Genomic DNA, 15,848 nt, shown 5'->3' with positions numbered 1-15,848 from the left:
AAAAAAAAAAACCCATAAAATAATTGCTTTTCTTAGAATTTTATTTTTATATTAAAATTTGAGGAAAAAAATCAAACTTAAGATATAATTATTACTTCATGAGTTTTATTATTGTGCGAAACAATAATGGTTACATTTCGAGTTGTAAATGATAACTCAAAATAAATCAATATATGGTTAAAAAAATAATAAATATTACAAATAATCTTTTAATTTTAATTCTTAAAACATACCCAATAATGATTAAAATCGCTGATTTAAAGAAAAAAATATAGATATAGATGTATATCTAGAAATTATTTTTGCCGATACATATATTATCCTATATATTATATAGTATATCACTGCAAATTGTTTTATTTGTAAAGTCTCTTATTGTTTACTAAATATGAGTTTGCTAGTGACAAGCAACTCATCCGATTTGTCTTTGATGGATCAACCAACGATTGAGAATGACAGGAGCAATGATAAAGGGTATTGACTGTTGAGCATGTGTCACGCTTCAGGCACATCTAATCAAGATCTGTGAGTGTGAGTTCTAAGTCACAAACACTCACACACAACTGATTTCTGTGTCGTTTGCTTTGCAGCTCGTCAACAAACAGTTTCCGTCAGTCGATGAAAATGGGGGAAACGGTTAACTTTACTTTCAGCTGGAAAAGTTACGTCAACCCGAGGGAGAGAGGTTTAACCTCACACATGTCTACAGCTCGAAAATGCTATGAAAATTGCATTATTGCCATGGGTTTTAATGCAATTCAAATGCTTTTATGATCACAGAAGCGAACATTTTAGTTATTCTCCACACATCAAGCGTAAAATGCAATGTACCAGAAATCAGAGTCACCGATGGAATGGCGAGAGATACTTAGTAAGAGGACGAGGTGTCTGCATTTAATGAAATATTCGTGTTGCATGCCCCAACGGGGCACACTGAGCTGTTGACTAAGAGCTAAAGCGACGCCAACCGCAAAGTGCACGGACAAAATGGCGTCACGGAAAAACAACAACAAAGTAGAGACAGACAGAGAAAGGGAGACAATTAAATTGCATGAGTGAAGGGAATGATAGGAGAAAGATGCAAGGCAAAAAGTAAATACGAAAAAGTGTGTGCAAGCATGAAATTGATTGCCCCGCTGGCATTTGCTGCGAGAGTGAGAGCGAGAGAAAGTGACTGAGAGAATAAGAGGGAAAAAGTCCTTAAATATCTTGCAGTTTATTTGTTTTGGCTTGTGCTAATGGCCACGCTGGCAACTTGGCTTTCAATTTGACATATCACACCTACGTCTTCGCCTCCAACGTCGCCAACTTAAAAAAAAACAAAAAAAAAAACACAAAAACATTTGCAATTTCAACACCGTGCGATAAATATTCTGGAACAATGACGCGAAAATTTAAAAATACAAAAGAAATAACGAAGGAAACAAAAGCTGATCGCTCAATTGTTCACACTCGCACATTGTCATAAGGACCAATTTGTTGCCTGATTCGCTGGCGGATTTGGCTTATTTATAATGCGACCCACACTCGCACACACATACGCACACACGCATGCACAGGAGATTGCCGTTCAACACTTTGACGGTTCATTAGCTTTTCCGCCTGGCGAAGTGTCGAGTACCAAGACTGATTACGATACAAATGCCATTTATGAAGCGCCTTTAAAAGCTTCAATTGCATGTGTTTTCGTTTCTTACGCAAGGTTCACAGATTTCATTCTTTTAAATTTTAAATTTAATTAAAATTTAAAGTGTTATTCGAAAATTACCCGGACACCAGCAGTTATAAATAAATAAATATTCAAACCTGCCCCAGTTTTCACATTCGACTAAATGTTTCGGAAGTAAATATCCTTAACCTGTTCTTATTTCATTTTGGCAAAATTATGAGGAATGAATTTACTTTTAGTCAATGAGTTAAAGTCCGATTAAGTGAAAAACGATAATTTTTTAAATACTCGGCCCAAATGCATCGTGAAAAAATATAATTTATTAAACGTTATAAAATTAAAAGGAAACTCGTAACTTACATACAAATATTTAAATGTAAAAACGGCAACAAAAAATAGCAATATTTTCCCCTGATAGATTTAGATATAACAAAGTTTTTTATTCTAAGAATACATTTTGGTATCAGCTAATGAAAAACAACTAAGTTTTTCCTAGTGACTGCTGATCCTTGAACTTTTGCCTAAAGAACTGACCGCGCTTGAAATGTCCGATGATTTAACTGTATTTCTGTGTGCAAATTGTATTTCAGGCTGGGAGCAACGGTGCGGATGTGTGATTTAATGTGATGCGATACGATATGACGGTCAGTTGCTGTTTACATTGTCACTGGCGTTGTTTTGTTTTTCCACTCACTGCTGCTGTTTGCTGACAACCCACGTGCCACAAAGCTTCAAGCTGCCCCAAAGAAATGCCGTTGGCGTCGTGGCAGTCATTCATGTATGTAATTGATAAGAGTATCCTGTTGTCTTAATACTCGTCCTTTTCTCCACTAATTAGCCACGGGATGCTCACAAAAAACTTCACAAATTTATACACGAACCGAACATTTAATATTTTCTTTACCGCTACAAGGAGATTAAAGGAAGCCGGCAGTGAGTTCCTTGATTACCCTACTAGCGTAAAGGCATTCAGTAATCCACCAACAGAAAATGGATTTGGCCTTTTTAACCTTTTGACTGTTGGGCAGACATCACGGCACTTTGCGCACACACACACAGATTAGTCAAATTGGTTCTACAGTGGCTGAAACGACTGAGCTTTTTGCTATAAGCCACAAGCTATTAGGCACCTCTCACAGGAGACGCCGAGAAATTGAAGTCCTGAATTTAAGGCAATCTGGAGGGAGAAGTTCTCTCACTCTTATCTGACAAATGGCAAGTGTGTAAAATGTAAACATAAATATTTCGGCTTTTCAATGTCTTCTAAAATTTTATAAAATAGATTAATTCAAATTTGACATTGATTTCAATACATTTTACGTCAAAATATCTATTGTATAGTTATCAAACCTCTAAAATAGACATTGAAAAAGCGGCCCTAAATATACTATACAATTTAACAAGTAATTAAAAGTAAAAGTAAATAAAAAATTTAAATATTTGTTTCTATTTTAAAACACTTAAGCCCGATAGATTTCGTTATTTTATTATTGTCAGACAAATGAGCAACTGTAATAAATTAAATGAGAAATTATAGCAAATAAAAATAATTTTTTGCAAAGTAAAATATGTTTCTTTTGTCCAAACAATTTCTTGACCATCTCTATATCTTGAGATTTGTTTAAATAAACTATACAGAAAACTTTTCTTAGAATATTATGAAAATATAAACAATTCCTCTAATTTACAAAATAACAAAATGATGTCCGTTAAAAAATTTCATTTATAAAAAAAAAAAATTAAATAAAAATAACTTTTTTTTTTGAATATTTTGTGAATGTAAAGGATACCCTAAGATAGGTAGACACAAAAATATAATTCGTTAATTATGCAGGCGTCAACATTGCTAATTGCTTATAAATTGTTGAATTGTTTAATGCTTTTAGCAGCTGACTGGCAAAAAAGGGTTAATGACGAGCATCCCACGAGGCCGATAAGTTGAGCTATAACGCATTGTGGAGGGATTCCTATGATGGCAATTAACAGGCGCAACAAATGGGCTTTTTGTGTTAATTAGGCGGGTTTGGCAACCCGTTGGGTGGTGCGACAAGTGGGTGATTAGTGACAGGCGACCACACCAAACTCGTATTTGTAGCCCAACTAATCGGATTGAGCAGCAGCTCAGAGATGATTGGCGAAACATGTTTGGCTACTTAGTGGCACGCCTGCAGGCTGATTGAGCGAGTGGTGCAGCTTATTGAATTACCAGCCATGAGAACCACAATGTTGTCACAACCATTTAACTTGGTTACTTCTCGCTGACTCGAAGCAACAACGCACACAGACTGAATTTAATTAAAACCATACAGCCAATCTTCTTTTCTCCAACCGGCCAAGCTCAAATCTCGAACAGTACCTTTTCCCCATCAAGCAATAACAAAAAGCATGGCGCTAAGGTAGATCCTGGCGCAAGGACATTCAATCGCAGACATAAGAAATGTTCAATCGGAGCAGCAGTCTTGAAACAAACAGAGAATTGAGTTAAAAATTATGAAAAGTACAATGAAAAACTCAATACAGCAGCTAAACAGTTTTTTACAACAATTACGTGTAAGTGGCATTTCAGTTGCATGTCAAACGAATACGCCCTTGCAGTCGTACAGGGTACAGGGTACATTTGTCAAACAAGTAAGCAAAAAAAAGAATAAACTCATTTATCTTCAATCGTCACAAGGGGATGGTCAAGGATTAAGTGGATTTGTTCCTTTGCTGCTTTCTTTGCTAGACAAATAAAAACACACTCACACAAATGTCATTTTCCGGCACTTTGTGAGCACACACACACACTCACTATACAATGTACAACATACATACATCGAGAGAGAAGAAAAACAGTGTTAAGATTGAACAAGAATTAAACTGTGTATTTCCGCTCCATACAATTGACAATTGTAATTATATACGAACAGATCTATTACTTAATGTTAAGATATTTACATAATGCATAATTAGCATTAATTAAAGAGCATTGGACGCACCTCTGTGGCATCGGTACTTGATGTTGAGAGTCTTAAAGCTAATTAGTAACTAAGAGATAACTTAAGAATTAGTAAAAAACTGCCATACGGTGGTGATTCGCTCGCCCCAGCTTCTCTTTGGTCAACGGTTGCTTTGATTTACTTCAACAGAAAGTCCATTTCACATTTTGTGGTTGACATGTACTGATCCAGTTCCTTGTCCAGATCCTCACGCTTCACTTCCTGACGTTGTGGGTTGCCTAGATGGATAAGGGGAGAAGCAAGAAAATGCCAACGATTAATTGCAGGCTGTTATAATCAAATTAGTAATGTTGTTAATTCCATGTTGAGCTGGTCCAGTCTGGTAGTCCATGGGATGCTCTTGTAACGCTTTTACCTGCAGCAGGTCGACCACCACGAGCGCGACTACGTCCGCGACGACCTTGTTGTTGGCTTGCCTTTCCAGCTCCTGTGCTGTTCTTGTTGTTGTTGTTGTTGCCATTGCTGTTGTTCTTGGTATTACCATTTCTATTACCAGCCCTGGCCACTTTGCCACCTGCGCGCTGTAAGCTGCGTCCACGGCGACGTGCGCCGGCAACGCCTGCACCCTTTTGCCTGGCATTTCCCGAAGCAGCAGCGGCAGCAACAGCAGCTAAATTTCCCTGACGACCACGAGATCGTGAGCGAGAACGTGAGCGATGTGTGGCAGCAGAAACAGCACTGGCAGCAGCAACGGCACGTACAGCAGACCTACAACAAAGTTAAATACCAATTAATTGACTGACGCAATCAGTTGTTGCATTAACTTACCTGTTACGTGCGCGTCCTTTGCGTCCACGTCCCCCAGTGGCAGCTGCAACTGCCTTCTGAGCTGGGTTCGAATTGCGACGCTTGTCAATGCGTCCGGCAGCAACGCCGCGCACTTGACTGTTGCTACGACGATTGCCACGTCGCTTATTGGTTGCTGCACCTGCTCCTCTTTTACCGGCTCCTGCCGACACGCCTGGACGCACGCCCAGACGCTGCTTCACCGACACACGGCCAGCTGCACGTCCGTCACCACCTCTGCCCGCATTGGCCGGCTGTTGCCGGCGTCCACGACTCTGCGAACGGGTGCGACTCTGATCGCGTCCCCGACTCTGATCGCGTCCACGGCTCTGGTCGCGTCCGCGACTCACCGAGCGGGCACGTCCACGACTGCGTGAACGGCCTCGGGCGAGCTGTTGTTGCTGAGGCTGCTGTTGACGCTGCTGCTGCTGCTGCTGTCGAGGCAAACCACGACGACGTTGAGCTACCCGCTCAGCTGCGCCACCCACTGTGGGTCGACGTAGCCCCAGTCTTTGGCGTAGTCCTCCAACCGCCGAACTGGATCGTCGGGTGCCGCTGCTGCTTCGACGTGCGCGTCCACTATTAGCAATCAAATCGGCGCGCATGCTATTTATGTATTTGAAGTTGTAGAGGCGGAATAAGCAGAAGATAGATGTGTTTTATGTTGTAGTATTTTTGGCAATTGTCACATTGATTTTAAGGCTGCTGGCGAACAATCTTCGAGTTTCATTCAGTCAACAACAGCCACAAATGTGTGTTTTTGGTTTTGTTATACTTTTATTTTATGGTTGATGCTTACGTTGCCAGGCGAGTGCCGTTGGTTGAGCGCCCGGCCCTTCCACTGGGCCCCTTCCGGAGCGATTTGATGCCGCCAACGCGAGACGCGCCAGCGCCGTTGGCAGTTGTCCGCAAGCTTCTCTGTAAGATGCATAAGGTTTGTGATGGATTTTTTTGTTTTGCGTTTAAAAACTGAATCAGACGCTGCTCAAAGCGATAGCGGATCAGTGTGTGTGAACAATAGAAGTCTACTACAAGTGGGTATATATTTAGGGCTACATCTGGGCTGGTCTGTGCTGATCTGGTCTGGTCAAGGCTGGGCAGGACAGTCTATTAAAACAGTTTGCCTGTGTCTAGTGTTTGTATAACGCAGAATGCATTTATCCTGTGCTGCTCTTTGCCACCATGTGTCTTGCCCAGCCACATAGAAATGCACGGAGTACGTTCAAACGCTTGCGTTTGTCTATGATCAGTCAGTTTGCTGGCCTCAAAATCCCAGAGTATTACAGTAGTTGGTTGTTGTATTTGTATTTGGTTTTTTGTTTATGGACACATACGCGCTTCAATTTCAGGGCCGTCTGGACGGTGTGCTTCCTTTTGAACTCCTGCAGCAGGCGAGTATTGGCGACCGATGATGCTGCATCCACAATGCGGCGACTGCGACTCTGGGAGCGACTGCGACGTCCGCGAGTCGGTGTCGGTGCCGATTGTTGGCGAGATTGCATTTGAGTGAAACGCTCGTTCAGCGATATTCCAGTCTGCACCATTTCAATAAAAATGTTTTCTTTGATATGTTAAATGAAGATTTGCACTGATTTATTTTTTTGTGTATATGATTTCCTTTTGCAGACTTTGTCTTTGTCACAGTTTTGAACTGTGTGTGCGTTGAAACTTCGTTTGCAACTGTAATCAATAGCAGAAAAGTCGGTTAGTTATATACGAAAGTAAGTGCATTCTAGGTAACAAAATAATTTGCAGACAGGTAGACAATTAGCAGATGGCGGGAAATATTCGTACCATAAAAAGGGATTAATAATCAGCGCGACAGCTGTCACTCGCCAAGTACGGTAATAAAATTCGTGTACCTATGTATACATAAAACATCTTTGAACAGATTTAGAAATGAGTTCATGGAGCAAATGAAAATACATATATTCTAATTATATATACACACTCACACACACACACACAGTTGCCACAGCAACAAGAGTTGACTCATAATCAGATACATACATGCCGAAGTGCATATATCATTAAATTAACTTTAATACAGTTTAATAACTAATAATTTCTGGCTTTACTTACATCGAGGTCCTCCTCTTGTTAGTTTTATTGTTCTTCCGATGCGAAGAAACTGTGCTGAATTTCACAATTTTTCAGTGGGCACTTTTACTAGTTTTGACGCTTTGCAGGTTGCTTTATTCACTTTTAAAGTGTTATTTGCAAGGTTAATATAGTTTTTCTACTTTTTACGGATAGCTTTAATAGGTTTTAATATGTAAAAACACTATTTTTTCTGACAGTTTTCACAAAGAACGCAAAATGCAAAAAGTACAGGCTTGTTGAGCTGCGAATTTTAATCGACATATCGATAAGCCGAAGGTTGCCCATCCAGTAAAAATGTTCGAGCTGTCTCGACTATTTTTACCCAAAAAAAACTAGGTACATCTCAGGAAAAATGTATACGGAATGTATGTAAATTTTTTTAAATTTTCTCAATATTTAAGCTATAATTTTTTATCTTTGTCGATTTTTTTAATAATATATATATTTTTTTAAAATTAATTTTGTAACTTCTCTGTTTACCTCTAATTGATCGAATTTAAGACTTTCATCAAATTTATTAATTTTTATTAACTTTTTTGCATTTTAAATTTTCAATTTTTATTAGTGCTGGCAGTTTTACCGTCAGTGCTGTCATTTTTGGCATTGTACTTAAAATGGTACTTGCCGCCAGATTGAAAATTTTGCAGGGTGGCAACCTTTGGACCGGCTGGCAGCCTCTGGGCCAAACAGTGTTTCCACACCAGTGTTCCTAATTTTTTAGGGGAACAATAGCTGTTTCTGGCTTGGAAAGCGTCTAAATTTATTTTTGCTTGCAGTTTTTCATCGTCTTAAATATGACTTACGTATAATATTTGCACAGCCGGCACGAGTACGGCTGTGCCAGCAATCAGCTTAATTTCTCATCAAGTAAGAACAAACACCATCACGGCACGCGACGCTTGGCTATGTAAACAAACTTCCAAAAACATATGGTTGTACATACAAACATATGTATGTATGTGCATATTAATGTATAAACAAAAGTCTTCAGAATTTATTGTTGTTGTGGTGCTATTGCTTATCGCATTCGAAAACTAGTTTTCGCGGTTATTGAACCTATGACACTTGACTTAACCGGCTAAACGCTCGGGGCGTGATTATTTTTTGGCAACTAAATTAACATCGGCATTTGGACGAGTCAGCAAATTCTCTTCGAAGTTCAAACTTGAACCAAAAACAGTACAGAACACACAGCCAGAAGCTGCCACATGTACGTTTACAAGATGGGAAACCGTGGACCGGAGCTGATAATATGGTAAACTGAAGGAAATGGTTACATTGTCATATTCTAATGTGTCTGTTTTCCTGCAGCTCCTTTATAGTTGTCAGCCTGCTAGTGATACATTTCTTTTCGGACCTGTTGCGCATTTCACTCGGAGGCAGCTATTCGCTGGATGTAACGCTGTCACAGCTGGTGGAGGCACAGTCCAAGGATTATGCATGGCTGCTCAAGTTGCTGGTCAATTGCTTTGGCTACAGTTGTGTTTTCGTGCCCGGCTATCTTATCTACAAGTATGTGCAACGCACCAATTATCTCGAACGTGGCAACAAAACATTTCTGCACACGGCCGTCAACATGTGCATCACTGGGAATTCAAGCTATGAAGCTGTGGATGTTATTCACGTTAGTGGGAGCAGCAGCGGGACAACGGAACGGGATCGTCCAAGTAAACGCACCAGTTCCCAGGAGGCAGTGCAGCTGTTCTGGTGCTTTGGCGGTCTCATGGTTTCCTATCTCACTTGGGGAGTGCTGCAGGAAAAGGTCATGACCCAGCATTACTACAATTTCGCTGGAGAAAGTGCCAAGTTTAAGGACTCGCAATTCCTGGTCTTTGCCAATCGCCTGCTGGCCTTCTTTGTGGCGCTCGTCTATCTACAGTGGCAACCCGCTACATCTCGTCATCGTGCGCCTCTCTACAAGTATTCCTTTGCCTCCTTCTCGAATATCATGAGCGCTTGGTTCCAATATGAGGCTCTCAAATTTGTCAACTTCCCAACCCAGGTGCTGGCCAAGTCCTGCAAGATTATACCAGTCATGTTGATGGGCAAGATTATGTCGAAAGCCAAATACGAGTCCTATGAATATCTCACAGCACTGCTCATCTCCCTGGGCATGATATTCTTTATGAGTGGCTCCTCCGAGAACAGCAAAGCGAGTGGTGTAACAACCTTGACGGGTATTTTTCTGCTTTCCATGTACATGGTCTTCGACAGTTTTACAGCCAATTGGCAGGGTTCGCTTTTCAAGAGCTATGGCATGACCTCGCTTCAAATGATGTGTGGCGTCAATCTATTCTCGTCCATCTTCACTGGCGCATCACTGTCCATGCAGGGCGGTTTTATGGACTCGGTGGCATTTGCCACAGAGGTGAGTTACTAGAGAATGTTGGGGCAACTCCTTAGTTTGCAAATAGATATTATGGGAAATACCTTGTCGGATACTAAGAATGTGCTGGCTAAATATTCTACGGTATATATATTTACTTACTTGAATGTGCTAATGTATTTAGAAGGGGATTTCCAAACTACATAAACAGCAATGCAGCTAGTAAAGTGTTTAGTCATTAACCAAATGTTTATTTTATATACATACTAAAATATTTGTTTAATTTATAGCATCCAAAGTTCGTCTTCGACATGGTTATTCTATCCATATGCTCGGCGGTTGGGCAATTGTTTATTTACCACACAATTGATGTGTTCGGACCAGTTGTGTTTACCATCATCATGACGCTGCGACAGGTGAGTATCTCACAATACCCATGAATTGTGAACTTATTCATTTGTTATTCACTTTCACAGGCCGCTGCCATAATGCTTTCCTGTTTCATCTATCAACACAGCATTTCGGTGCTGGGCATCTTTGGTGTGCTCATCGTTTTTGTGGCCATCTTTTTGCGCGTGTATTGCAATCAGCGCTTGAGGGCGAAACGCAAGCGTGCCGAGGCCAACAAGCCCAAGACTGCTGTATAGTTGTAAGTTGGAATATATGTGATGATCATGCTCAAAACTATGACGCACAGTTCCAATTTCGAATAAAATACACAGCTAGGCAGCTGCTATGTTAGTCTGATAATTGCGATTTTAGCATCAAAACCAACTATTTTTAATTGTACACATTTGTTTTGTAGTTCTAAGTTTAAAAGTAGTTTTAACGAAAGTCCTGAGGCTTGAAAAATGTTTGTATGTGTGCTTAAAGAATAATATATTTAAATTATAACAAAATATTTATTAAAATACATATCAGCAGCAAATATTCTTGCAACTTGATATGAATGTAATGCAAAGTAAAAATAAATTAATATTATTCGTTAACTTATGAAAATTGTCACTTTAAGTTAAAATATTTGTAAGACACAAGTTGTTTAGGCTTCTCACTTGACTTAGGTAGATAATGAATGAAGCTTGCTCCCAGCGCAGTCGACGTCGACATTGACCCACATAACTGTTATTATTTTTGGCAACATTTAGTTTTGGCTTTTTAGCCACTGCCAAATGCGTCAAGTTGGAGCTCCCTACGGCTGGCTGGTTGGCATCATTATTAGACACAGGTCAATGCACAAGAGTCGCTTGTTGTAACATGTTTTCAGTGTGTCATGTGGGCGAAACTATCATGATCATAATGATGATGATGACGATGTGGTGCGTGGGTGGCTTAAATTAACATATTTATCAAAAAACAAAACAATGTGAATGCGCTGGAAAAATTCAAGCCAATAAAAAAAGGGCATTATGCAATCGCTTGCCTTCTAAGGGAAAAACAGCAAATTTGCCAGTTGTTAGCAATTTTCGTTAGTTTATATATGTTGTTTTTTTGCGCATTTGCAGAGGTGATAAATTGGGGCGTGCAACACGCTGGCTGCATAGTCCGTTGCCAACGCGTCGCAGAGTCAGAAGTGTCGGGAAGTGAGTCGAAAAGCTAACAAAAAGAGTCCTTTAAAGATGCAGTTCATCTGGCTGCTGTTGATCGGCGCACTTGGTTGTTGTGCAGCTGCTCCACGTGGTTACTACGATTACGATTATTCACGGCGTCGGTCGCCGTCTTCGGGATACAACTACAACACACAGAGCAGTCGTTACAGTCGACAGAGCAGCAATAAATCGGATCAAGAGAATGCCAAATTTGCTGGTGCACAGAATCAGGAATTGGATGATCTTAATGGCAATGCGGGCGACACGAGAACTCTGCTGCTCAAGAAGAAGCTGAAGAAACTGTATCGACCGTATGCGGCGGCAGCTGCTTCTTCCTATGGCTATGGCCGACCTTGCATACCCTTTGGACGAGATGCCGGTGGACAGAAGGATCCCGTGGAGCAGGGACGCTTCTTGTTCGACTTGAATGTGTACAATGTGTATCCTGGTGGTGGTGGCGGTGGTTGTCGCGGCTATGGTGGTTTCGGTGGTGGCGGATTAGGTGGCCTGGGTGGTTTAGGCGGCGGCTTGCTGTCCGATCCCATAGCGCCAGTTGCCCCATTGCCGGTGCCAGTGCCTGTGCGTCCCTATGCACCATTCGCCACTTGGTTATCGCTCTTTGCACCCGGCATATTACAGAACAGTCTGGCGGCCACTGTGCCACTATCTGATCCCTTTCCCTTGCGTCCAGCATCTGCTGCTAACGATTTGCAGAGTGATCCTGCCGTTGATCCCAACTATAATCCTACTCCAGTCCGTCGACCTGTTCCAAATCGCGTCTACTACGACTCGGCCGGAGCGGTAACTCGATTAAAGTAATCTTTCGATCCTTGCTCACAATTCTTCTTTTATAGCCACCAGTGACTCCAGCACAGCTTGTGGGTGGAGTCGCCACAACAGTTAATGGAATCATACAACAGCTGACGGGTCAAGTGCAACCGGTCTACCAAACAGGAGCCTATCGCTCGAGGGATCATCGCAGCAGCTATGGATAAGCAACTGGACGAGATTAGCAAATTAATCGAATTAAATTTAAATGTATCTAGCTCTAAGAACGAACGATGATTATAAATCGAGCTTATGCTAAAATATATAGAAATTAAGAAAAAATTAAAAAATTTTTCTTCTTAAATGATTTTTAAACAAAGATTTTGGGAAAAATCGTAAAACTCATCAAAATAAATAGTTATGTGATTTTTTCAAAAGTTACTGGAATTAAACTATTAAATCGAAGAAATTCATTAGTTTTAAACAGGGAACAATATCGGAACCAGTACCAAACCGTTAACCGAAACTAACCGTTTCAATTTGAGTACCGGAACCGAAACCGTAACCGAAATAAATTTATTTATAAGAACCGAAAACCAATACGTTTTTACCGGTTCGCTTTCGGTACACTTTTCAAAAACTATTTGTTGTTTTTTGTATCTATATCATTTTGCTAATTTTGCTTTCTATTTAAAACAACTTTAAATTGAAGTTAGGTTAATCGCGATAAAATCAAAGAATCAAACCGAAACAAATACAGGTTACGGTTTCGGTTCCGGTAAGTTAAAACAACAACATATTTGTTTCGGTTTGATTCCCTGGTTTTAAATAATGAGCTCGGAGTAACTTCCACATGTCCATCGATATAAAATTCTAGAAAAACAAAAATGTCTAGCTGAGAATAAATTAACTAATATTTTACATGATCTGTCTATGGGGCAAAGAACTTTAAAAATTTAGAGGACTAACGCTATCTATAAAAATATAATGATATATTGTAAATTGATCTTATAAATAGTAAGAGTAGAAATATTCTTACATAATTAATAAAATGAAATTACAATTAAAAAAAAGATATAAAATTAAGTAATAATCATTTGAGATTCCCCATACTTAGATGAAATGAGCACATGCATAAATTACCAGTATGATGCTTTATCGCTCCTAAGTGTGAAGAATAATTGCGAAGAATGTTCCTGCTCGAGATCTTAGTCATGCACGTACTAAACAGATATCTCATTTTGGCCCATTAAATTTATGCACGTCGCGTTTTGCGCATTAAAATGAAGAAGACGAAGACAGCTACAACAAATACAACAGAAAGCACAATGACAAGGACAACAGATCCACATAAACAAGAGCAACCGGATTTTGTAGGGGAATTTTGTACTTCACATGTTGTCTGGTTTATAACTTTTTTTTTATATTTTCCGAGTGTTTTACAATCTGGATTTTCAGTACAAATAACATGAGCTAACTTAGAGTTAAAAATGATCACACTGTGCTAGGATTATCGGCCAAAGAAGCCGCCGCCACCGCCATAACCACCATTGTAGTAGTTGTTGGAATACTGCGACTGGGATTGACTGTAGTGGCCGCCATATGATCCACCGTGGCTGTTGTAGCCACCACCGGGGTAGAAACCGCCACCTGGATGGTGTCCATAGCCACCGCCATAACCGCCGCCGGGATAGTAACCACCTCCATGGCCATGTCCATATCCATGTCCACCTCCGTAGCCATGACCTCCATGGTAATGACCACCGCCAGGATAGTAGCCGCCACCAGGATAATAGCCACCACCGTAGCCGTGTCCACCACCACCACCGAAACCACTGTAGAGGCCCGCATTTAAGCCCACTCCAGCGCTGAGTCCAAGACCACCTCCAAAGCCACCGCCGAGTAGTCCAAAGGAGCGTCCCTCGGCCTTGCCAGGTGCCGGGGCAGCAGCTCCATAGCCGGCCACCGCCAATAGGACCAACAGCTGCAAAGAAAAAGAAGCGATGAGCAAGTGCATCAAGAAGTGACACCACCACCAAAACGTACACAACAAAAGCGCGCCATAAGAACTTCGAGATAAATTGATGGATTTAAATTTGTGGATGTGCCGCGCACCGATTCGATAACGAAACTAAATTGCAATTGTCGAGTGCTTGTCATTTATATACCCGCTGAATGTCGAGTATACCCAATATACCCAATGAGCAACCATAAGAAGCAAACTACGCGCTACGCATCGCCAAGTAAATTCTACGCAAATTGCAGAACAAACAAGAAAATGAAACTGAGGCTGAAGCTGAAGCTGAAGCTGAAGTTGAAACCAGAACCAGTTAGTGACGAAATCATGGAATACCCCCTCAGTAGACAATGCCTGACTGGGCAACGGGCCTCAGAATGCGTTAATTTTCGTCGATTGTCAAAATGAGCATATGCGAGTATATAAGTATAATCGGTTGAGGGTTAAGACGATTGCCATGCCGCGGCTGTGGAAGATCAAGATCTCAAAAACCCAATAAAAATAATCACTTGAGCGATCGTACATCAGAATCTACAACCAAACCGATGCTTGCATACCCTTGTAAATCCCATTATCTCAGTAACCAGTTTTTGTATTTTCAATTTTCCCTTTTTACCAGTTTTTGTGGTTTTTTATTTTTAGCTTAAAGATTTACGATAGTCATTCAGAGTAAAGGGTTTCCTTTTTCTTATATTCTCAATAATATTGTTGTTTATTTAATTGTGATTGATTGATTACAGCTCTTTTGCTCTATATTTATGAACAAGATTCTTAAACCTATGCACCTTATGTATTTTATACTTATTAGCATAATTTTTTATTTATTTATTTATTCAGACTCAATCTTTCATTCTAGTTGCAACAAAGATTTTTACATAAATATATAAAATTAAGTTTATTTGAATTATTTTATGGTATTAGTATTGCAGCAACTCTTCTTTAATTTTTATTTGATTGATATTTTATTTACATCCAAGCATTTTTTTTTACCCTGATCCCATTAAAAATTGGAGTAATCTATTGTCAATAAGGCATTTATTGTGAACTTCTAAATTTTTTGATCATAGTTAGCATTGGGCTCAGAAGAGTAAGAGTATTTACAACAAGCAGCAATAAAATAACAAAGTGCTTAGACAAAAGACTTAGGCAACAAACTTTACACAGAACGTGCAACGAAGCATAGGCGGAGCTGCCGGAAACCTCGTCAACAACTTCGACCAGCATTCAGTTGTCTCATTAGCACTTGTTATTTGCTTCTCTCAGTTGCGAGTTGCTTTTGCTGCAGATCTAACGATGCGTTGTATATGATTTGATTTGTCTACTACCAAAAACCCAGCACTTAATGTATATATATTATCTTCTCTATCTCTTTGTGTCTATTCTATACTCTTAGTAATACCTTCACTTTCGTTGGTCGCAGTTTATTCACCTTTTGGATGATTACTTAGCTGACGTCAGTGAAGTTACCGAAACCACCCACATCATCATGAGGAAGTTTATTATGAGGTTTGGCAATTGTTAAGCTTCACTTAGATATTTTAGTCGATTTAATTTGCTTATGATGAATTGGCCGGTGAACACCTTCCGGAACAGC

At 40.1% G+C, this 15,848-nt stretch overlaps 4 protein-coding genes across 5 annotated transcripts; 2 read left to right on the top strand and 2 right to left on the bottom strand.

The window, feature by feature from the left end:
- Positions 1 to 4,509: 4,509 nt before the first annotated feature.
- Positions 4,510 to 7,819, bottom strand: LOC117790882 (uncharacterized protein DDB_G0287625). Its single transcript, XM_034630490.1, has 6 exons — positions 7,537 to 7,819; positions 6,789 to 7,134; positions 6,254 to 6,372; positions 5,437 to 6,060; positions 5,024 to 5,376; positions 4,510 to 4,886 (listed from the first exon to the last, which is right to left on the bottom strand). Exons 2-6 carry the CDS (start codon positions 6,996 to 6,998, stop codon positions 4,786 to 4,788), a joined length of 1,407 nt encoding a protein of 468 aa, XP_034486381.1. The 5' UTR covers positions 6,999 to 7,134; positions 7,537 to 7,819; the 3' UTR covers positions 4,510 to 4,785.
- Positions 7,820 to 8,277: 458 nt separating this feature from the next.
- On the top strand, positions 8,278 to 10,839 carry LOC117792305 (adenosine 3'-phospho 5'-phosphosulfate transporter 1). Of its 2 annotated transcripts, XM_034632377.1 has the most exons (5): positions 8,278 to 8,424; positions 8,596 to 8,812; positions 8,869 to 9,925; positions 10,174 to 10,299; positions 10,360 to 10,530. In XM_034632377.1, the coding sequence occupies exons 2-5, from the start codon at positions 8,766 to 8,768 to the stop codon at positions 10,528 to 10,530; spliced, it is 1,401 nt and encodes a 466-aa protein (XP_034488268.1). In that variant the 5' UTR covers positions 8,278 to 8,424; positions 8,596 to 8,765. The 2 variants fall into 2 exon arrangements, with proteins under 2 accessions (XP_034488268.1, XP_034488267.1); XM_034632376.1 differs by having other exon boundaries at positions 8,278 to 8,812; positions 10,360 to 10,839.
- Positions 10,840 to 11,499: 660 nt separating this feature from the next.
- LOC117791954 lies at positions 11,500 to 12,474 on the top strand. Its single transcript, XM_034631896.1, has 2 exons — positions 11,500 to 12,270; positions 12,324 to 12,474. Exons 1-2 carry the CDS (start codon positions 11,500 to 11,502, stop codon positions 12,462 to 12,464), a joined length of 912 nt encoding a protein of 303 aa, XP_034487787.1. The 3' UTR covers positions 12,465 to 12,474.
- A 1,164-nt stretch (positions 12,475 to 13,638) lies between these two features.
- LOC117791169 (pupal cuticle protein Edg-91) lies at positions 13,639 to 14,373 on the bottom strand. Its single transcript, XM_034630847.1, has 2 exons — positions 14,284 to 14,373; positions 13,639 to 14,221 (listed from the first exon to the last, which is right to left on the bottom strand). Exons 1-2 carry the CDS (start codon positions 14,299 to 14,301, stop codon positions 13,748 to 13,750), a joined length of 492 nt encoding a protein of 163 aa, XP_034486738.1. The 5' UTR covers positions 14,302 to 14,373; the 3' UTR covers positions 13,639 to 13,747.
- Positions 14,374 to 15,848: the final 1,475 nt, after the last annotated feature.

The sequence above is a fragment of the Drosophila innubila genome (genome assembly GCF_004354385.1).
Source record: "Drosophila innubila isolate TH190305 chromosome 3R unlocalized genomic scaffold, UK_Dinn_1.0 2_E_3R, whole genome shotgun sequence".
Lineage (NCBI taxonomy): Eukaryota > Metazoa > Arthropoda > Insecta > Diptera > Drosophilidae > Drosophila > Drosophila innubila.
Note: the sequence above shows the minus strand (reverse complement) of the source record. Positions and strands in the feature narration are given on the sequence as shown.

What these genes read in the sequence shown, in the direction of transcription:
- LOC117790882 (XM_034630490.1), bottom strand. Translation starts at nt 6,998, where the DNA reads ATGGTGCAGACTGGAATATCGCTGAACGAGCGTTTCACTCAAATGCAA. An exon ending in CGGCCCTGAAATTGAAGCGC is followed by an intron (nt 6,373 to 6,788) that starts GTATGTGTCCAT and finishes TGCATCTTACAG; the next exon opens with AGAAGCTTGCGGACAACTGC. An exon ending in AAAGGACGCGCACGTAACAG is followed by an intron (nt 5,377 to 5,436) that starts GTAAGTTAATGC and finishes ACTTTGTTGTAG; the next exon opens with GTCTGCTGTACGTGCCGTTG.
- LOC117792305 (XM_034632376.1), top strand. Translation starts at nt 8,766, where the DNA reads ATGTACGTTTACAAGATGGGAAACCGTGGACCGGAGCTGATAATATG. An exon ending in GGACCGGAGCTGATAATATG is followed by an intron (nt 8,813 to 8,868) that starts GTAAACTGAAGG and finishes GTTTTCCTGCAG; the next exon opens with CTCCTTTATAGTTGTCAGCC. An exon ending in CGGTGGCATTTGCCACAGAG is followed by an intron (nt 9,926 to 10,173) that starts GTGAGTTACTAG and finishes TTTAATTTATAG; the next exon opens with CATCCAAAGTTCGTCTTCGA.
- LOC117791954 (XM_034631896.1), top strand. Translation starts at nt 11,500, where the DNA reads ATGCAGTTCATCTGGCTGCTGTTGATCGGCGCACTTGGTTGTTGTGCA. An exon ending in ACTACGACTCGGCCGGAGCG is followed by an intron (nt 12,271 to 12,323) that starts GTAACTCGATTA and finishes CTTCTTTTATAG; the next exon opens with CCACCAGTGACTCCAGCACA.